The sequence below is a fragment of the Bacillus rossius genome, chromosome 7, assembly GCF_032445375.1.
Source record: "Bacillus rossius redtenbacheri isolate Brsri chromosome 7, Brsri_v3, whole genome shotgun sequence".
Classification (NCBI taxonomy): Eukaryota; Metazoa; Arthropoda; class Insecta; order Phasmatodea; family Bacillidae; genus Bacillus; species Bacillus rossius.
The window spans coordinates 31,014,712-31,038,783 of NC_086335.1; the positions used below are offsets into that span (position 1 = coordinate 31,014,712).

Here is a 24,072-nt window from a genome sequence, read left to right on the forward strand (position 1 = left end):
CAGCTCTGGGTGTGAGTGACACTGTGATGTCGGTGTAGACGGACTCCTCAGCTGTACCGTGTACCCTGTCTGGTGACAGCCCCCGCCACATCGCTGTGCCCCCCCACCCCCTCCCCCTGGAGACGCGCGAGGGAGGGCGTAGAGGCGGCGCAGGGGCGGACGCCGCCAGCCCGCGCGCCACTCGGCGTCGCGACGCTGTCCAGTAAGCTGCCGGCAGGAGGGGCGCAGATGGCGGACACCGACTACTTCGACCTGCGCCCCAGCGGACAGACGCCCTTGGAGGTGAGAGTCCGGTAGATACCTACTCGACGGCATCTTGTGACGTCAATGATGTTCGCAGGCTTTCACGGCAATTATTGTCTGAAGTAGCTCGGCTTCTGGGTTGTAGCCGCGTCCTTGGCGAATAATATTCACCGACGTTTCGGTCGACATTGCAGTCGCCGTCATCAGGGAGCAGTTACCTCGCGAGGTAAACTGCTCCCTGATGATGGCGACTGCAATGTCGACCGAAACGTCGGTGAATATTATTCGCCAAGGACACGGCTGCAGCCCAGAAGCCAAACTACTTCATCTTGTGACGTAGTTCAAGTCACTCTCCACCTCAAACCCTGCAAATTTTTATTTTTTTTGACAATGTAACTGTAATGTGCGTGTGAAATTACAGACATTTTTACATTTACATGAAAACAACTGTATCGTAATAAAATATTTTTCGCAGTAATTCTAGGTTAGGGATTCTTACCCGGGAATGTTTCCTTGTGTTGTCCCAGTACCGCCAATGGTTAAAGTTTTTTGTAACACGTTCCCCTAATTAGCTTTCCAGTATTAACTGCGCGTATTAATGATCTTAATGAAACAAAATAAAGTCAAACTGTTGAATATTTGATCACCTTTCCCGTGTTTTTTTAAAAAAAAATGCTTGAATGAAATATCAATAAAAATATAAATTTATGCGCCAATTTTAGTAGAAAATACTCAGTATTACAATGGTATGCATTCCAGCCTCTACCAAAATAATAACGCTAAATTTGCTGGTCTGAAATCAAAACGAACGTAATTTGGTGCGCCGTTAACGTTATAAAATTTTGTATCCCTTTTTATATCTAAGTTTTAATTTAGTAGTATGTGAGGTCTCATTAAAATAACATTTAAATATGTTCTTTGCCAAACTACTACTTTACATTGGAACGTTTCGACATGTAACATGGGTATATTGGTGCACCGCTAGTACACAAACTCACGTGACGTAATTCTACAGTTTTTTTCTATAGACCCTACACGGTTAAAAATTTTCGCCTTCAAATCACGAAGATCGATGGTTACAAATTATCCAGGGATCTTCGGGAATTTACGTCTCTTTTCGTAAATTTACGGGCACTAATTTCACTTACATCTAAAGTGATTCCAAAATAATATTCTTGGTATATTAGCTAAACATTAAATAACTGGTTACGTCTACAACAAGAAGTTTCTTCTTTTGTCCATGTGTGTTTACCTATGTTTATAACGAAGTATATATACAAAGGGGATATAAACATTCGGCGTAGTTTCTACGAAGATTTAATTATTTGAAATTATGGAGAAATCTTCGCTTATTTGAGTTGATTTTCTCGTTGAAAAGTCGGTAAATTTGCTGTAATTTATAACAGTGTAATGCCTCGTCCACTTCTGTGACAGGTCATTAGACACTGAGATGCAGGTCAACACAAACAAGGGATATCAATAGAGGCATTGGCCGTGGTATTTAATAAGCAGTCATTCTAGCAAATTATTTCAGGTTACCACGGAAAACTAAATATGCATTAGAACCCTTGTGTCAAGTGATTATAGTGCCTTACATTTTCGTTATCTGTCCCTCTGTGTGTGGAATTAATAAACATGTTTTACGCAAACTTCAACATTGTTCTTTTGTGCTGATGTAAACAAATTAAAATTCGTTTGCTTACATTCGATATCATAAAATGTACGTGCTTTTTTACTTAAATTATGCAATAAATCGGTATTAAACTCTGTACATTATTTAATACGTGACTTCTAGATATTAAATATCAAACAATTTCAGCGTTAAAGTCGGACGCACAAAGTTCTAAGATATTTCATAAACTGGGAAATATGCTAATTTCCGTTAATAAGCCATTCAGAGTTGGAGAAAACACGTCATTTACTGCTCAAATTGCACGAAAACTCTACCTCAATAGTCACTGCAATCCATTATTGACTAATCTATAGCTAATCCATTATTTGGACGATGTAATAAGACGTCAAGTCATAGCCTACTTACTACTCGGTACATATGCAACATTATGCACACAATCAAATGATTTAAAAATAAATACGTCAAGACTAACTAAGGTTTAGAGAACTGAATTGTGTTGTTTCAAGATTTATGTAACTTATTGTGCATTGTCAATTTAGAGTCCTCGGTGCTACAGCTCAAATAATGAAAGTTGGTGTTGGTGTTAGAGTTGTGTTGGAGGCTGGTTATGGTGACAATTGAAGTATTGTTTACTCTACACAATAATAAATGTCTGGTAATGTTTCTAAACTTGTAATGAAAGTTATTAAACTAATACAAATTTATGGAAAGTGTAGTGTATCATACAGTTATGATATATTTCCTATGCATTTTACTTTTTCCTTAACAAATTTAGAAAGTACGTCATGGGCTTATGGTTAATTTCCATACAAATGTAAAAATAATAATTAACATTGCATGTTTTGAAACACTACCAATGAAAGGTTTTAAAGCGAATGTAAGAATGCAGGATTAGAGTTTGTAGTTGGTGTTCTTTGGTTGGTGTCTGTGTTTGGGGATTGGTGTTGGTAGATTTATCGGAGTCAGGCCAGCTTGCATTGCCAATAACGCAAATCTAACTTGCACTGACTTACAAGAGCGACGGTTCTTGTCAACAAAAGGTTCTATTTTTTGTAAATGGGTCATATTTATGAAATGAGTTATTTTAGAACTTAATTAAATTAAGTATTATATAAGGATTCAGGTTAATTATTGACGTGACAATGTCTAATAAATCTATGAACGCCAGCTGCACGCACGAAAAAGTGTCCCGTTACGCTGTGTCCCGTTACGCTTATTGTACGATTGCGCCGCATCTATCTCTCTTCCACTCGATTGGAACAACCATCGGTTTGTCTTTTTCGAGGCACATTAAACTTTAAACTCTCCCATTCGTTTCCTACTTTTCCTGTCATCGTCCTATCCTTAACAGAATAACACTGATTGGAAGAAGTTAAATAGCAAACATGTATAAAAGTTATATTTAAAATAATATATTCGTTAAAGTAATAAACATATTTGAATTAATGAATGCAAATAAAAGTAAATTTATCAATTAAATAGTATATATCATTTCACTCCTTCTTTGTATCCATACAAAATAGTGATAATTCAATAAAAAATAGTCAATTTTATTCATAAAAGTATGCAATCATTTCATCAATGTTTTGTTACGACGTTGTCATGTTAAACTATCGTCCGTAAACCGGCTTTACAGACAACCAATTTTTTTTATTTTCTTTCTTTTTTCTATTCATTGATTAATCGAATACATTCTCTTCACGAAAATAACGTATTTTTCAATACAAACCGTTAGTGCGTCAGAGTCTTTAACTCGTCACACTCATGAGGCGAGGCTCGTGAGTTCGATCCCGACTCACGTGATAGCTCATACTCATGAGCACCGAGTGAGTACAAAAGTGTTTCAGAGCTTCGTGTACTCTTGGAGATCCACTTGCACTTAAGGCTGTATGCACAGCCGCACGCCTGGAAGCTTCCGCCCTTTATCTTTACGGTCGCTCTGTCACGCCGGAGGCGGCCAGAAAAGGTAGTTGCAGGCTGCGTTGCCTACTTACGAAGGTGAGGTAGTCCTCTCGAGGTTTCGTTCCGTGCCTCTGGGACTTGGGAACTTCCCCCCGGGTGTGTTGGCCAGACCGACCGACCGCTGTCTCGAAATGTGACGTCGCGGCTTGCAGCTGCCTCATTGACACTCCTCTCTCGTTCCCGACCACGATCACGGCGAAGATGCGACAAGGTCAGCCAAACAGTCTTTCACTGAACTTCAGGACAGAGTGAGATATAGTTACGGACTTTCACAAACAATGAAAACAGATTGCTGTGAAACATTTTAGCTCTCGATATACGCATTTGGTAGGAGTAATTGCGTGAATGGAACAGAAATGGAAAAAAAAACACGGTTCTGCCATCTGTTGCGGATAGCGCGAATCAAAGACCACAAAGCCATAGGGAAACTTTATAGTATTAACTGTTTAGTAAATTTTAACCAGATGTTCCGCATTGGTGGATGTACGCGTCTGGATTGGCACCAGTGGTGCGTGCGAACGTATTCGTTGCCCTTCAAGCAGGGGTTTAGTAATTTTTTTTTTTAATTATTTTTCACTTTTATCGGGGCCATTCCATTATGTAGTTTAGAACTTCACTCTGCAAATCAAATAATTTGGCAGCTCCAGCAAAGAATTCTATCTGCGTGTGCGGAAATGACATGTGATTCACTTCAATAAATGTAGCATCAAACACAATTAGCGTATATTTATCACGCTCAGAAATATTTTAAACAATTGTACGTTACATTTAGTGCCCGAATTTCTTGTTATAAGTATATTTGCAACATGAGTACACGCGAATTTGCTCGTTACCGAGGTTAGGTGTTACACACCACTGACGAGTAATCTGAAAGACTCGCTGACAAACACCGCGATTATTTCACCGGTTTTGTTTCACTTCAGGCAAAGCTCAACTTGCTTATTACAAACAAGTATTTTTAATAGTGTCCTTTGGTCAATAGCCTCACAAGGTCACATCCTTTGGGTGTATTCACACGAGCGACTTACCACTTCTTGTTGACAACCGGCTGAGGATCGTCAAGGGCTTGTCAAGACCACTGCAGTCCCGTAATAAACTTCAATCAGAAGTATGTGTGCTTCAAGTCTACATTGCTGCTCAGTAAATCCGTGAAATTTTATAGAATCTAATTACTTATGACTGGACACCAGAAAACGTCGCTTTATTTCCTGCTGACAGCAGGCTTAACTTAAAAATGTTTGTTCTTAAGGCCTGGTCTCACACGCCATGTTAATTATTTTCTTTCTCGTCTTAGTTAAGACTTCAAGGAATATTTCTGAAATTTTAACACGATATCATCCTTGTAATTTTTCTTCTCTCACAAAGATTTTTATTAAATAATTCCTAAATGTAGTTTATTTAATGTGAATGTCACACAAGTGATAATATTTTTTAAACCCTTTACCCATCGCTGCTTCATTTTTTAACTGTATTTCTGGCCGTATACGTTTGTTAAACAAACATTTTTTTGATTTCAGATAAATTAGTGGGATCAGTGATCTCTATAATATACTCAATTGTCGTATAAATACTCAGTAAAATGCCGCCTGTCAATTAGCTGCTAACTTGTGAGTTATCTCAGCAGAGTAATTTGTGATTGGATCCTCATTTTAATTGATGAGTTCAGACTGGAACACAGTCCTTAAGAAAAACTGTACGCCAGTAGCAGAAGCAACAGAAAGTTATAGTATTTTATCTGTAGCCTGATCACTAAGTAGATCCGCGAATTCTTTCCTGCCTTTTTACTAACATTAGAGGCACGTGGATTCGGTGAAGTCAATTGGCACACTGTTATAAAATTTCACTCTTAATTTAAGAATAACGCTGGTTACAAATTATCCCTGGGGGCTTAGAGCGGCTTGCTATTTGGAGTCTTAAGCCGTTTTTAGGAATTTTGGTTCTTTCAAAGGCAAGTGTATTTTGAAGCATTTCGAATTTGGAATTTTTAAATAAAATGAGAAACTTTCCCTCAAAATAGGAATTTCCCCCAAAACAGGAATTTCTTTTAGGAATATTGAAGAATTTTTAGTCACTTTTGAGGAATTTTGAAGAATTTGACAGCAATATTGCCACCGTGATGTCACAATCCAATATGGTGTACAGTGTCTCCGCCTCAAAACCAGAACCCAGGCGCCGGACCTGCCAACATATACTATTCATAGACACAGGAAAAACCCTGGTCTCGGTCATGCGGGGTGCATTATGGCCTGCATTAAACAGCAGGATAAATACAGGAAGATATTATGGCCCAGGTGGAGGCTTGGGTGGGGCAGGAATATTTCGACCATCTATTTTGTCCACATAAAATTTCCCAGTCGGTCTTGGATTGTACTCATCAGTGGAGATGAGCAAGCAGCGTAAAAATAATTTGCTATATTAAAAAAATGTAATACATTTGCCAAGAAATAATTTTTTTTGTTGAAGTACGCATAATAGTAGGGTAGGGCGGGGCTAGTTGAGCACTTTTTCACTTGTGCGGTTATAGCTCCTCAACGATAAGTATTAATGGCTTGTTATGCATACTGAAGGATTACGAATTTATCCGTTTGCAAAAGTGTACATAGTAATTTATTTCTTACAAGTTGAATTTGAGAGCTACAGCTGTTTTAATGCAGAAAGTCAAGTGTGCTCAATGTACCCCATAGGTGAGGTAAGTTGAGCAAGGGTATGGGGAAAATTGAGCACTTAGAGTGTCTAGCCAAATGATGGGTTGAATGTTTACTAGACATGAAATAAAATTTATGTTTGATAATCAACTTTTTATTTATAGTCTTTTAGTGACAAAACAACTTAATTCAAAGTAATTTTCTTTGAATAATAAACTGAAAATAGAATCAACAAAACACAAGCGTATCTTAAGCTTAACTTTGGAATTAGTTTCAGTCTTTCTGATCAAATTCAGATATTACTATTTATATAATTATTAATAAAGCTTATCTTTATAAGAAAATATTAATAAATAAAAGAAAATATAAATGAGATATAGGAAACTTAATTGTCGTTGTCACTGTTGCAATTTAACAAGTATTTCTTTAAAGTGTCCTCTTCCGTGGGAGAAAATACTTGCCTCGGTGTTGCATAACCCATGGATGAATCACCACCTTCGTTTAGTTTCTTCAAAAATCTGGTCAAAGTAATCCGTTTGATACTGAATTCTTTTGCAGCGGCATTCACGCTTTTTCCCTCATCGTTGACCGCCTTTGCAGCATGATTTAAGTTTTGAGTAGTGTAAGAACATCTCGTAGTCTTTCTTTTATAAGTCCGCATCCTAAAAAAAATAAAAAGCATATATTACTTTAGTTCTAAGTCGTGGAGTTAGTTGAGCAACTATAGCTCAACTAACCCCAATTATAAATTTTAAAACAAAAGTGAGGTTATGAAAAACCGGTAATAATTATACCCAAAATATTTATACCTATTAAAAGTACTTAAATTTATGGAAGTTTAACACTTTCTTGATTAAAATCGGATAATATTTAACTATTACAGACGAAATATTCATCATTATAATAATTTTACTTTTTGGTTACAAAATAAACAATGCGCGCGTGTACTTCACTCGATCGACTAGTCGCCACTGGCGGTCTCGTGATGAGTTCCCCTCCCGCGACCCCTTCTTTTCCTATTTGATGCCTTCGCGTGCGGTGAATAGTTTTCGAGATATTTAGATTGCCCAACTTGCCCCTATGCTGAACTAGCCCCGCCCTACCCTACTGTTATTATTCTTGAAACTTAATAGCAGGCGCCGGTTCATAAAAAAAATGGGTAACGCATGTGGTTATACTTATTGGCGCAGGTACTATATAACTTACTTTAATTTTGTACGCAAATAATTAATAGAAATAAAATAATAAAATGACTGGAGCAATATTGTAAACACGGTTGGCAAAGTATAAATTCGATATAATTTAAAAAATTAGTTTTTATATTCAGTAAACAATATTTATGTAAACATCTGTATAAAATTAATTATTTAAATTAGTAAAATAATCCACATACTATAAATACTAATGAAAATCATCAAATATGTTGAATTTTATTATATTTAAATTAATATAATGATATATTAAATAAATATATTGTAATAATTTAAATGCAAATAAATTATACACACGGGAATATAACCTCACTTATGTACTTGAAAATTGTTGTAAACAAAATTTCTACCACTAATATTCACAGTATTTTTTTTATTATATGTTGCCGTATTCAATATCAATCACTAAAGTGTAATATTTAAAAGCATATAATTTTTTTTATTTAGCCTTTTTTTATCAATAAAAATTTAGTTGCATGGTACGCACGCATCGTAAAATTTTCGCTATCAGGGATTTTTTTCATAACGCACCTAAAGAAGTTTAACTTCAAAAAGACTTATTGTAACTGTAGAAATATTTGTACTTTAAAAAAAATTGTTTAAGATCCATTTGCCGAATTAAGTTTACTGTGCAGACGTTGCGGGCTATTTTCCGGGACATTCAACTCAGCCGCTGCCAACCTCACAGACGTGATTACCGATGCGTGGCAGGTCGCTCCCGCGTGTATTCCGGACCCGCACCGTGTCTGTCTGTCCGTCCTTCGGGTCCGGACGTGCTCAGCCGTCGCGAACAGGAGGGAAAACACGTGCGCCCACTGTCCGCAGCTGCGAGCTTTTCCTCCTTCCTTATTGGCTGTCACTATCGGGGTGGGGATGGTCAAGCAGCCCCTTTGACGGGAGGCATCGTACATCCTAGGGCTCTTTCCGTAGAGCCTGCACGGGCGTCGTCAGGATTTGAAGAAGGGAAGAAGGAAAGTGAGCTAGCGTAGCCTACCAACATACACATGTTTCTTCCTTAGTCACATCTTGAATACTGAATGGATGTGGATAAAATTTTTAATACAGCTAGCTCATTTACTGGATTAACACATGGGTAGTGAACGGAATAAATTCGCGGGTTCATTGACCTCTAGGATATACTCCACAGTCCTTTGCATGCTCGCGGAAATGACACCTCATCATTGGCTGCTGACTCTCGAGACGTCTCAACTATGTTGTCCGTAATTCAGTATTTTCTTGATTTAATGTTTCCCATTGGCTCACAGTTCTTCAGATAAAATGTAAGGTCAATTGTTGAAACGGTACGAAGGTATACTTGTATGGATGTTAGCCTATCGCGAAATTATTCCCGAATGTTTCCGATTTCTACACATAGGCTAGATATATTTATGTAATGGAGTGGAAAGGGGTTATATTAAGTTTTACAGTAAAAAAACTCGTAGGTGGTAAGTCATAGGGCATGAATTATAGACATACAAACAGTGGGTGCTATTTCTTTACCTCTACCAAACAATATCTACTGGAAAAACAATTAAGATATATCTGATGTTGTAAAGAAAATGCAGAGAGTAAGATAACTTAAAATTGTTGTAGGTTTGCGTCGCCATGTTTCTTACAATTGTGAATATTCTGTGTGTACCTCATTGCTTAGTTTTATTGCTGAAGTGAAACCCACATACTGCAGCACACTATTGCATATTACGCACTACTGCACAGTACAGCTCACTTACTTTTAGACACTTTTTTACACATCGCATATATTCGCACATTTTCATATACTTTGCATATTTTCAAATGTTTTAATTACTTTTTAATATGTTTTGAAAAGTTTTATTTACTTTATAATGTATTTTTAAATACATTATAAAACTTAAGTATAAGGATATAGTTTGGTTAGATCTGTTTCGGAAATCTGGATAATTAGAAGAAGAAAAAATGATGCCTGATGAAAACATTTTTATATTATCTGAGGGCGCTTAAGCGCTTTAAGAAGAGCTGCAGGTTAGTGGTTTCTAGTGTTTTTGCTATAAATTCCTACCATTTCTTAGCTTCGCAGGAGCATGATTTATATGCCTACAGTAGACTAGCAAACATATTTTTATCACTACGTTTCTAATACATATTTTAGTCCATGGCCTGGGATACTGTCTATATATAACTTAGCCGCTACATAACTTATCACAGCCATGAATATTTGTGAGGCTTGCAAGGTTCTAAAAATACGTCGATAGTAGGTACTCTAGGATTGAAAAACATGCAGCTGTAAAGGGAAAGGGAAGAAAAAGATCTTTCAAGCAAATTTATATTTAGTATCATTTCACCCCAACATAATTATTATAAATTGTAATGGTATTTTTTATTATTAACAATTTAAAAAGAATTAAATTTAAATAACACATAAATTAAATTGAGGAATTTACCGTCTAAGATGGCTAATGCCTAACTTCAAAAAACTATTGGCATTTATATTTTTAAGCCTTTATTGCAAACGTGTCAAATAAAAAATTGAATTTAACCTATTTTTAATTTTAAATGGGCTGAATTTTTACTAAATTAACTCTTCAAAGGTTTTTAGACATTGTTTTATAGCAGAGCAAACAGAATATTACATTCTTAAGTATCTGAGAAAAGGTTTCGCGTGTGTTATGATCATTTAGTTATTGATAATTTGAACGGAATCGGTGTGTTTATTCTGAACAGGTATTTTTACTTTTTTTGCTTATTCTACTATTATTGTAAACAAACACTTGGCGTTCAGATTAAATGAAATATAGGGTAAGGTTTGATTTTGCATGCAAATTCCAGAATGTCCACAAACAATAATAATAATAATAGAAATGGCTACTATTTATTACTAAAGAAAATAAAATATTATTTAGACAGGCAATGGGCCACTCGAACACTTTCCAGAATAAAAATAATTTTGAGAGAAATAAAATAACATTTAAAGTTGCCAGTTGTTGGACACCAAACCTACAAATGTCCATGTTATTTTCAGTAATTTTATAAAATTTCTTAAATTTTTTAATTTGTCAGTTCTCAGGGTATGTATTTTTTAATTATAATCCGGCCAACTCGGTGTGATAAAGCAACAAAACTCTCTTGCTTAAAACATCTGAACTTAGTTGTCTCAGTCTGATGTTCGTGTTGTTTTAAATTATGTTGAAGAAAACAATGCGAAGTGGGTAAATAAATATTTTCGGGGCTAGGCCTCACAAAAATCCCGCTGAGGTTTCCTCTAAGGCCCTGGATTCTTGTTGGGTAGGCCTCGTACTTACTTGGTATTGATGGCTCTTATCGCTTGTAGCAGGCTCCAAGGGTTCCCTAGCCCGATGCGGAGTCGACGTGGTGAGCGACGGCACAGCTCCGGTACTAGCCTGGACAGCTAGCAGAGGTTGGATAGTCCTCCACCGGACCACGGGTTCACTGGGTGACTGAGGGGTCCCAGTGAGATGTGGGAGAACTTGGGATGCAGCCACTAGTCTGGTTAGCTGAGTGAGGTACGGGGTTAGAGGTGGTGTTTATACTGGGATGGGTAGCCTCAGCCTCTGGGCTTGATCTCTAACACCTCTCCTGTTACGCGTATACGGCGTATCCGCATCCACGCCCGTGGGGGCCCCAGGCCGGCAGGGCCTAACGGCAAAGAGGGCTGGGTTAACAAATAAAAGGGGGAATAATCCTTTTGGCATTCGTGTTTTAAATTATGCAGTAGAAAACAATACGAAGTGTGTAAATAAATATTTTCGGGGCTAGGCCTCACAAAAATACAGTTCTCAGAGACACACTGCCATTAAAAGTACTTGAAAATTGCGTGGTGTCAGTAAACAATTTTCGCAACGACTTTTCATATATGGCCTACCTTGATGCAGGATGCCTGGACCATAACACTTTCGCACACGATCCGTTTATTTGTGCGGGTTATCGAAGGTTTTACGTACACTCAGTCCCATCCACTATATATTCCGTGTCGACACAGACGTAAATTCCGCCCGGCACCAAAAATGACTGTGTTTTTAAGGCTTCCGTCAGGGGGACCTGACGGGAAGCTGTGTTTCACCAGCTGGACCAAAACTTTCCATCTCCCATCATCCCTGGCGCCCGGCGTTCAGTTTGAGGCGCCGCCGAAGCCTCGGCCAATCACAGGCGACCAAAGAAAACGAAATTAAACGACATCGAAATAAATAAACAGTAAATTAAGTAGCTTGGCTTCTGGGTTTTAGCTGCGTCCAAGGCGAGTATATTACCTACCTCTACTACCCTGATGATGGCGACTGTAATGTCGACCGAAACATCGGTGATGTATTCGCCTTGGACGCTTCTACAACCCATAATCCAAACTGCTTCAGACAATGGCCGCGAAAGCCTGCGATCTTTATTAACAGTTAATTTAACAATCTGGCTCTTTACAACGTCCGTAAATGTGCCTGAAAGAGTGTTCAAAGCATAAAGCATTTTAATAAAGACGGTTTTCGTACCTGTAAACAAAACAAATATACGTAAGGTATCTTAGCAACGCAGTAAAATATAAACAAAAGTTTAAATGCATAGTTTTAGCGCTTTGTACCACTGTTATAGTACAACGTCTTTGCGTTTAAATCATACTAATTTAATTTGTCTTCTTTTGTCTGTTCCCTTAAAAATTATGACCTATAAATGTAACATATATGAGATTGCTAGTTAGATAATGGAGAACCGGTTTATCATTTCCATTTGGATTGGATCGCATGGGAAATATTTACAAGAAAAAAATGCTTCGCTTCACTGAGAGTTCTGATTGAAATTTATTAACAAATGCCAACAAACAATTAGGCAACCCTCTGAATTTAAGACTCCAGTTAGGACACAAATTATTTTGAAAATGTGGTTATTTCTTACCAACGTGTTAAGGTTGAAAAATAAGGCTCGGTACGACACGCTATTTTTTTCATTTTCTCGCCATTACTAGGAATTATTTAAGGACTATTTATGAAATTTCAACACTATACTTATCTTGAATTTGTTGTTCTATCGCCAATAATTTAAAAGCATATTCGCTAAGGACAATATATGTTGCAAATCCAAAAGATTTATCATGTTAGAATTTCAAAAATCAACCTTAAAGAATGGTAGTGACGAAATAATTTTAAAAATATTGTATAGCCTGTAAGATCAATCCCTAAGAAAACGTGTTGGATGTTGCCTTCAGTCGGTGGATTTTCTAGGGGTCGTCCCGCTTCCGCCCACCCATTCATTCCGTTAAAATTTCACTAGCAACTCCATAATCCTCGTCCTCTCCAATGACCTCGATGTCAACCATGCGTCAAACAAAAACTCATTAATTCAAATAACATTGGATTTCGGACAAACAAAGCTATACGAGATACCACAACATCAATTACGCTCCGTATTGATTTGTAAATCTTGAAGTTATTCTTCTTCGGGCGCTTTATTGAAAAATGATGAGAGCGAATCTTAATGATGCGCGCGCACCATGCAACGAAATTTTCACCGGATGAAAAAAGGTTACATTATATATGTGCTTTTAAATCTTATTCTTTAGTGATTAATATTGAATATTGGCCCATATCACTAAAATCGTTTATTTATTGTGAATATTAGTGATAGATTTTGAGTTCATAAACTTTTTCGAATATATTTATATATGTGAGTATATAATCTCGTGTGTATAATTTATTTGCATTATAATTTATAAGTTATACATTAATATTTAATAAATATTGAAATAATATATCATAATAAACATTCATCATATTTATTGATTTTTATTTACAATTAAAATTTATTTCTAATACTTTCCTAATTTTAATTAATAATTATATATAAAAATTTAATACGCTGTATTTTTAATTTTATTAATTAATTTATATTTATGCTTTACCAACCTTATTTAAATTATCACTTAAATCATTTTATTATATTATTTCTACTAAATATTTGCATGCAAAATTAAAGTTAGTATTTATTAATTTATTTATATTTAAACTTTACCAACCGTATGCAAATTATCACTTCAATACTTTCATTATTTTATTTCTACTAATTATTTGCATGCAAAATTAAAGTTAATTTTTTACTATGCCAAGTTAGTAGGTATAACTTATAACGCGCGTACACGTATCCATTTTTTTATTTGAACCGTAATAATTTGGCCTATGAGCTGTTCTTTACTTGACGTTGATTTCTAGGACAAACTGTGTATTCACATCTAGCCCGGTATTCATGCACCTCGCGAGGTAGTGTGTTCTGAGACAATCTGTATATTCTCATCTGGAATGCGGTTAGCGTACAGTTGTAACAATTTCAACACCTAAACCCTAATTTTTTTCTTGTTTCGGAATGCCGGCCTAAATAGATTAAAATAATAGAAAAAACAATCTAGTTGTATTTAATTTAGCTATAGTAACATTTTACTACTAAAGTTGATATAAAATCGAGTTTTCAAAAAATTTATTTTTACAATCACTGAATATACGAATTTAAAATAATTCAATAAGCCGTAGTTAAATCAAGCACGCATATAAAATATTAATCCGAATTATTATAAAACATGCTCTTTTGATCCATTAGCCGGGTTCAGTGGACTGTACGATAGCTTCCACAATACTCTGCACACTCGGGCAAATGCCAACTGTTTCATTGGCTGCTGACCTGTGAGTCGTCTCGACTGGATGGCCTGTGATTCGATACTTCTATTACTGAGGGTTTCTAATTGTCTCGAAGTCTCCAGATCAAAATTGAAGCTTATGGCAGAAGCTTCACAAAGGTATAATTATTTCAATGTTAGCATATCGCGAAATGAATGCGCGATTCATTGTTCCGGTCCCTAGAGATACAGTTTGATTAAAGGCCACCAAAATTAATAATACCATAACAATTATTCTGTAAATATTATTTTCGTCTTTAAACACACTGAACATATTTCATAATGTACATCCAGGTTATTGAAGAAAACTAAGTACTCCATAGTGGGTATAGATAGGGGCAGGCATTTTCCGCGAATAAATCTGAACGCCTATTAGACTGCAACAAGATATACCCGCACCAGCAGTTTATTCCTTGTGATTGGCGGCCGTCTGTGAGAGAATTCGATGCCTTATTTGATCGATCCACTCAGTATGCGTTTGCTTCCGGACTGACTCACTGTGGTTGGTGTCTTAAAACTCGACATGTACCTGGAAGAAACTCGCCCAATCGTGGAATACAGACGATGCTACGGTGTTTGTAACGTTCAGCTAAATATGTAGAGACCTGGAAAATTCGCGAATTCATTTCGTGTTATGCTAAAATTCAAATTCAAATACCTTAGTACTGCTTCTGCCATTGGTTCACTGTTAATCTGGAGGACTGGGGTCCAATTAGAGACCCTCACTGATAGAAGTGTCGAACCACAGGCCACCCAGTCGAGACGACTCACATTACAAATGGGTTCTTTTGATGTTTTTTCATGTAATTTTACTTAATTTTATTTATTCATTTACATTTGGGTACATATAATTTCATTTGTATTGTATCAAATGATTTTGTATGTTATATTAGTAGAGACCTGCAAAATTCGCGGATTCATTCGGTGATAGGCTAGAATTCAAACACATATACCTCTTAGATAATTTTGCTATTGGCTTACTGTTCATCTGGACGAATCTCAACCCAGTTATAAACCCTCAACAAAAGAAGGATCGAATCACAGACTAACCAGCTGAGACGACTTACAAGTCGGCAGCCAATGAACTTGCGTTATTTGCCCGAGTGTACCGGGTTATGTGCAGTCTATCCTGAAGGCCATCGAAACCGCGAATTTTGCAGGTCTCTATATATTAGGTTTCCGATTCATTATATGTAGAGACCTGAAAAATTCGCGGGTTCATTTCGTGTTATGCTATAATTCAAATAAGTATACCTTAGTGCGGCTTCTGCCATTGGTTCACTGTTAATCTGGAGGACTGAGGGCCAATTAGAGACCCTCACCCATAGAAGTGTCGAATCACAGGTTACCCAGTCGAGACGACTCACAAGTCAGCAGCCAATGTACAGTTGGCATTTGCCCGAGTGTGTAGAGGATATTGGAGTCTATCCTGAAGTTCATTGAACCCGCGAATTTTTCCGGTCTCTAATTATATGTATGTGTGTGTGGGTGGGTGTATTTCATTTTCATTCGTATCGTTTAAGAAAATCAGCAGCCAACGAACAGGTGGCATTTGCCCGAGTGTGTAGAGGGATATTGGAGTCCGTCCTGAAGGTCTCTAGAAACACGCAAGGTCCCGGGGTATGGAGTCGGGGGTTCCGGGAGGTACACAGTCTGTTGGCAGGCGGCTGTTCGCAGGAGCACGCCCCCAACCGCTCGGCGGACTGGAGCTGCGTGACGGACAACGACACGTTCCCGGTGCCGGAGTCCTCGCTGCTGAGGATGCCCGCGTCCGTCAACCTCTCCTTCGTCGTCGTGTACCTGCTGCTGCTGGGCGTGGCAGTCGTCGCCAACGGGCTCACCATCTGCGTCACCTACAGGGGGTCGGTCCAACTGAGGGTGGCCAGATCATAAACGGGACACATCCGAGGAGGGTTTGGGGGCGATACCCTCCAGTCCGAGGGGCCTCCATCGATACGTAATCATTAGAGAACTGCAAAATTCGCGGATTCAATTCGTGATATGCTACAATTCAAATAATTATACCTTATCGCTGCTTCTGCAATTGGTTCACTGTTAATCTGGAGTAATGAGGGCCAATTAGATACCCTCGCTCAAAGATGTGTCGAATCACAGACACTCGGTCGAGACGACTCACAAGTCAGCAGCCAATGAACAGGTGGAATTTGCCCGAGTGTGTAGAGTGTAGTAGAGTCTATCCTGGAGGTCATTGAATCCGCGAATTTTGCAGGTCTCTAGTAATCATTGAGCACGCTCTTTTTTGGCTGAGCAAAACTAAAGAACAGTATTGCAAACTGTGCACTCTGCTTCATTGTCATAGCTTACCTTTTTAAAAGTACTTCCATTCTTCAGAATGTGTACTCCTCCTTAAACTTGCACTGACGCTTGGGAATAATTAGTCATTAATGACAATATGAGATGCACTAAACAAACACTTGTAGCAAGACAAACACCCATACCCACAGTCAACTGTCGAGGAGAGGGGAAGACGGTCCGAGGAGAGGCCCGACAAAAGTGTATCATCAACCCAACGTAAATACGGGACATTTAGGCGTCCCGGGAGACTTTTTCGGGACTACGAGAACGATCGTTAAAAAAACGGGACAATCCCGTTTTTACGGGACGTTTGGTCACCCTAGTCTAACTACACGGCCTCTCCATGAAAGAATAACACCGTTCGTGAAACTCAATAGTGTCAACTGTAAGCGCTGTACAGTTTCGATTCAATGTCACAATTTAAAGACAGAATTTTTATTGACGTGACAACGTTCTAATAAATCGATGAACGCCGGCTGCACGCACGAAAAAATGTCCCGTTACGCACATTGTCCCGTTACGCGGTGTCCCGTTACGCTCATTGTACGCTTGCGCCGCATCTATCTCTCTTCCACTCGATTGGAACAACCATCGATTTGACTTTTTTCGAGGCACATTTAACTTGAAACACTCCCATTCGTTTCCTAATTTTTCCTATCATCGTCCTATATCCTTGACAGAATAACACAGATTGGAAGAAGTTAAATAGCAAACATGTATATAAAAGTTATAGTTGAAATGATTCAATTTTATTCATAAAAGTATGCAATCATTTCATCAATGTTTTGTTATGACGTTGTCACGTTAAACTATCGTCCGTAAACCGACTTTACAGACAACTAATTTTTTTTTAAAGTAAAAAGTAATTATCTGTGTAGGTTTGCTCTGGATATTCTCTTTTCCCCCACCCTTGCATTTACAAACTTTTCCATTATCCACTTATCCACTTGCTATCACCCATGCCAAAAAGACGTTAAGCCCTTATGCACTTGGTAACTCACCCCTCCCCCTTCGTTCATAACTCCTCGATGGACTGAACAAAATTTAACTTCACTACAGTAGGCCTTTCGCCAGAAAATTCACTAAAAGGTTTCACAAATGAAAAATAAAAATAAATAATACAACTGTATAAAGGCTAAAAAAAACAACTTAAAATGTCTTTTGTCAAACACAGATTTTCAAAAAAACACTTCAACAAGGAAGTAGCGTTAAACTTTATAATAGCCAAAAAATGTTTTGCTAAATTTATGGAAAGGGGTGATATTTGCAGGAGGGAGGAAGATGTTCTCGTTTTGACTTCTATGTTATGAAAACGATATATATTGCACACATCCACTGCCTAACTTCTTACCTCCATGCAATAATCTAATCATACGAAACACGACGGCTGTACGAACCATATTATTCTATTAACCAATCCACGGAGTTTTTGCAGGCCTTGGCTCGAAATATTCCACTTTTTTTTTTACCTCTGGCGTGGCGGGTTTGGAAAGTATATTGCATTTAAAAAAAAAATGTTATCAGTAAAGTACTTGGAAACGCTCGACATTTCTCGCTCCTGACGCGGCCTACACAACACAAACATTTCCCGTGGGAAGACTCTGGATGCCTGTGTGTGTTTGTGCAGCCTCCAAGCTTCCATAACATCGCCCTGGGAGTTACGCAATGATAGCGCTTCTTGGAACATCTGCTACGCTTGACGTTAAAAAACAAGCATTTAGTTCGACGATCGTAGACGAGAAATTTCCCTGATAGAGTTCGACAGAGTCACAATGAGAATCGTAAACTTTGCCAAATCACAACTTTAGTTTCATCTTTGATTTCATTATGCGAGTTAACGGTAAATAAAATCTTTAGTGCTTATTGGCAAAAGATTTTATTAAAATTTATCTCTTACTGAAATTCTTTATATTTGAATCAAATAATTTCCAATATAAAGAAAACACATTCATTTAACAGATATTTTCTTGTAATAATTAGTGCACATTTTTTCCCCACTTTTTTTTATGGTTTAATAAATAGCCCTACGAGTGATATTACACATCTAAAAACAAATCAATCAGTTTAGCGTTACAGATCTTTCATTTTTACATACATATATATGTGCATTTATAGAGTGACATTCAATACGTTACATTTGATTATTCATTAATGCTCAACTACACTATAAGAATGTACACCTTAAATTTACTAATAAAACTTGTTATAAATTATCGATGCACTTTCATAAATTTATTATAAGTAGTATATAATAGGGGCGCCGAGCGCACGGGTTCTGGGTGAGGAGCCTGAGGAGACGGTCCGCCATATTGGATTGTGACGTCACGGCGGCCATCTTGGAGGATTGTAACGGGAAATAGCGTAACGGGACAAGTAGGACAGTGACCTTTGACCCTCAAAATTTTCCAAAATTGGGCAAAAATTGCCCAAAATTCCTCAAAATTTCCATTTCTGTGAAAAAAAATTCGGCCAAAAAATCTCAGAAAATTCCACAATTCAAAAATTCCCGTTTTCGAGAGAAAAATTCCCGTTTCGAGGGAAAATTTCCCGTTTTTAGTCCTTAAAAATCCCAGCGGCTAGAAATGTCCATATGTAGGCTTAAGCATCCATGTCTACAGCCTACGATAAGCCTCTGACGTCATCATGGATTATGACGTCACCGTTGTAATTTCCGTTACGGCCGCCATCTTTAACTTTTTTATTTATTATCCGATTTTAATGAAATTTTTTTTAAAATTATAAAAATATTCATTTAATAAAATTTTAATAAATTATTTATAAAAAATATACTTTTACGACACGGAGCTCGGAGTCCTCGGTTCGAACCCGGTGAGGGCAAAAAAATTAAAAAATGGCGACCGATCCTTCCCTCACAGTGACTGCTGGCATACTGACTCCCACCACTTTTTTCAAAGAATATATCGTCACCTAGTATGACGTCATGTACGCCATCTTGAAATTTGGACGCCATCTTGAAAATCTTTATTTATTATCCGATTTTAATGAAAAAAATTCCAAAATTCATCAAAAAATTAACGTATTTGAATTCTGTTTGATTATATCGATGTACGTCCTTGGTTCGATTCCCGGCGAGAGTAAACGGTCGATCCTTCCTCCATGAAAGCTACCTAGACTGATATACCACCACCAGTACCAAGGTATATATCATCAACTGGTATGACATCATGTCCGCCATCTTGTCTTCATCCGCTGGAGACCACCATCTTGTTTTCGTCAGCTAGAGTGTGCCGATACCATGTAGTATAATTATCTGGTCACTAAACTTGTGTCCTCAACTGTTGACATTGAACATTGATCTTGAAATTTGACCTTGACCTTGAAATTTGACCTTGACCTTGAAATTTGACCTTGACCTTGAAATTTGACTTTGTCCCTGAAATTTGACTTTGTCCTTGTCAACCATCATGGATCCGACATTTTATGTTCAGTACACGCTACCAGAGGATACCACCTGCTGGAGTACGCCATCTTGTGTGTGTACTTGTATTATAGAGTACATTTCCATCTGGTAAATTTTATTCTAACCCGCTACAGTGCAGTAATCATTTATTACCGAGGTGCCCCCGCCATCATGAAATTCGACCGCCATCTTGAAATCATGTAATAATGTAGCTAGAAAAGCGGGAAAAAAATCCAAAATTCATTAAATAAATCACTCATTAACTTACATATCGATTCGATCCGCTCCAGTCCTTGGCTCGATCCTCGATCGATGCAAAACATTTAATTTTATGAAAAAAAAATAATAATTCCAATAAACCATGTTCAACATTCGTAAAGAGACTTTAAATCCTCTACTACCATCATCCTATCAGACGTCAAGACTACCATATTGGAAATTCGTAATTGTAATGCTAGAGATTCGGGAAAAAGTTCAAAACTCATTAAATAAATTTGTAATCTATATACTGATTGATTAGATCGACTAAGGTCCTTGGTTCAATCCCTTGTCGATACAAAACAACTTTAATTTTAAAAAAGTACCAGAAAAGTGTAAGGTTCGAGGAATAAAACACCTAAAAGTCTTTTAAAAACATAATATTTATCACACAATTTCTATCCTACTACAGAATCACTTGCGAAAGCCAGCAATCTTATAAAAATTTAGCCCTGCATAGACGTACAACGACTACTTCTTAGCTCCAAATGGCTCCAAATGCTCCAAACGGCCTCCAAATGGCTCCAAAAGCTCCAACAGCCTCCAAATGCTTGACAGCTCCAACAGCTCCAACAGCCTCCAAAGGCTTGACAGCTCCAAATGTTTCCAGCAGCTCCAAATGCTCCAAATTCTTGACAGCTCCAAATGCTTCAAAAGGCTCCAAATGCTCCAACAGCTCCAAAAAAAAAAGGCTCCAAATGCTCCAACAGCCTCCAATGCATAACACAGCTCCAAATGGCTCCAAATGTTCCAAACGGCCTCCAAATGGCTCCAACAGCCTCCAAATGCTTAACACAGCTCTAAATGGCTCCAAATGCTCCAAACGGCCTCCAAATGCTTGACAGCTCCAAATGTCTCCAGCAGCTCCAAATGCTCCAACAGCTCCAAAAAAAGGCTCCAAATGCAACAGCCTCCAAATGCTTAACACAGCTCCAAATGGCTCCAAATGCTTGACAGCTCCAAATGCATAACACAGCTCCAAATGGCTCCAAATGCTCCAAACGGTCTCCAAATGCTTGACAGCTCCAAATGTCTCCAGCAGCTCCAAAATGCTCCAACAGCTCCAAAAAAAGGCTCCAAATGCTCCAACAGCCTCCAAATGCTTAACACAGCTCCAAATGGCTCCAAATGCTTGGCAGCTCCAAATGCTTCAAAAGGCTCCAAATGCTCCAAATGGCTCCAACAGCTCCAAAAGACTCCAAATGCTTCAAAAGGCTCCAATTGCTCCAAGAGCTCCATCTTCAATTGGTTCCAACTGATTCCTATTACTTTTATCGTTCTTGGCATGATTACTAACATGTCTTTATCAGTATACATTTTGACTGGCAGTGGTAACGTTTTTTACACCTTTAAGTTATAAGTTTTATTTAGAAATCAGATTTCGATAAATGATAGCTTCCATCTGGAAAGAAAATATATTAATTTATCTTCAAGTTTATACACATACATTTAATTTAATCCATTATTGTATGTAGCCAGCTTCCCTCAGTTCTTTGAGTATGAAGGATATTTCTTTAATGTTCGAATAGTTTCCTGCACAAAGCGATCCATGTAGTAGTCGTAGCCTGTTAACCAATATGTTAGGATCTTCCCATGAGGTATAATCAATCTCTTCTGCTGCCTTCATCATCCTTGCATGTTTATAATAAATATTATCTCTGGTGTCTATCGTTTTAACACCAACCACAAGGTCACTTTCGTCATCTTGCCAGTGATTATCACAAGCTTGATCAGGATAATTTATTTTATTACGTCCTTTTCATCGTTTTGGTCTCAAACCACCATCACAGTCTTCGCTCTTGCATGCTTTTGGTGCTTCAGTACAGTACTCAATCATGTCAGCCTCAGATGTGTCACCACAATCTTCAATCATGCCAGCTTCTGATGTGTCACCACAGTCTTCAATCATGTCAGCACCACAAACTTGATCAGGATAATTTATTTTATTACGTCGTTTCCATCGTTTTGGTCTCAGACTGCCATCACAGTCTTCGATCTTGCCTGCTTTAGGTGTTTCAGTACAGTACTCAATCATGTCAGCCTCAGATGTGTCACCACAATCTTCAATCATGCCAGCCTCAGATGATTCATCAAAGTCTTCGACCTTGTAAGCTTCAGGTGGTTCTCCATCTTTCACATTTTCATGGAGACGACTAGATATTGGAGTAAATATATTTTCATTTCTAATGTGGTTACAACTTCCTTCGTTTGTTTTAAATTTTAAATTATTATCTTGATCTAGATCAGTAATTTTAGCATTAGCTTTTTCGCCTTCGTTCCTCTTCCGCGATGTTGTAGCCCAGTCTTCGTTATCTTTATTCATCTTAATTGTACAGGTCTTGTAATGTCTATCCAAGTAATATCTTCTACCAAAGGATTTCTGACACTGACTGCAATGAAATGGTTTTTGACAAGGACCCAAATTACACTCGCTTCTCTCATGTCGTTTAGCATTCTTTCTCAAGGTAAACACCTTGCTACAGTATCTACAGTGATGACGTTTTGATACAGCAACAAATCCCGTTTCAGGATTCATATTAGTTATTGAGACTAATGCCAGATGCAAACTAAGAGTTTTAAATTAGATATATTACTTAAATAGAATTTTTTAATTATTTCATCAGCGAGAATTAATTTATCTCATTCAAAGGTACTTGTTGCAAGTAGTTCTGCTTTTCAACAACAGATGTCGCCACATGTTACTTGCAGGTAAATAATATTTAGTTCTTTTATGCGGGATGCGGGATGCTCACTAACGATCGCAAAAGAAGGATGGCTTCGCTAGACTCCAAGGAGAAGGAAGTTCGTCCATCCTGTTAGTGCTTCTTAGATTTCTCAGAGATTATTTGACTGAGTAATGATATTTTTTTTTTTTAATTTCCACCTGATAAAAATATTACAAGTGCTGATTTATTGGCAGAATTTCAATAATTAAATGCAACCTTGAATAAAAAATGACATGACTCATTAAGTAAAAAATTCTTCATGCAGAGATCAATTCCTCATCAGTAACCAGAAGCACTCGGAGAAAACCATCAGATGTCTAGTCAGGAATAATCAGAAGCACCCAGAGAAAACCATCAAAATATTGTCAAGAATAATCAGGAGCACACGGAGAAAACTACCATAATATTGTCAAGAATAAACGGGAGCACACGGAGAAATCCACCATAATATTGACAAGAATAATCAGGAGCACGCGGAGAAAACCACCGCAAGTTTTCTTTGATATCATAAAATTTCAGGAAAAAAATAATAAAAAATAAAAATAAATTAATAAAAAATTAAAAAAAATAAATTAAAAAATACATAAATATATTCTGTTAGCTTGTGAACTTCTCATTGTTGAACAAAGATAGAGTTCTAGTACAAGCCAAAATTTTATGTATTTTTTATTTAATTTTTTTTTTATTTTTTTATTAATTTATTTTTATTTTTTATTATTTTTTTCCCCTGAAATTTTATGATATCAAAGAAAACTTGCGGTGGTTTTCTCCGTGTGCTCCTGATTATTCTTGTCAATATTATGGTGGATTTCTCCGTGTGCTCCCGTTTATTCTTGACAATATTATGGTAGTTTTCTCCGTGTGCTCCTGATTATTCTTGACAATATTTTGATGGTTTTCTCTGGGTGCTTCTGATTATTCCTGACTAGACATCTGATGGTTTTCTCCGAGTGCTTCTGGTTACTGATGAGGAATTGATCTCTGCATGAAGAATTTTTTACTTAATGAGTCATG

General features: G+C 37.4%; 1 protein-coding gene across 1 annotated transcript in view; it reads left to right on the forward strand.

Annotated features, from left to right (window-relative positions):
* Positions 1-24,072, forward strand: part of LOC134534521 (pyroglutamylated RF-amide peptide receptor) — a 57,108-nt gene that overhangs the window by 17,711 nt on the left and 15,325 nt on the right. Inside the window, exons 3-4 of the mRNA XM_063373003.1 lie at positions 52-282; positions 16,015-16,199. Of these exons, the coding sequence (XP_063229073.1) occupies positions 52-282; positions 16,015-16,199 (416 nt within the window). The remainder of the gene's footprint in view (positions 1-51; positions 283-16,014; positions 16,200-24,072) is intronic.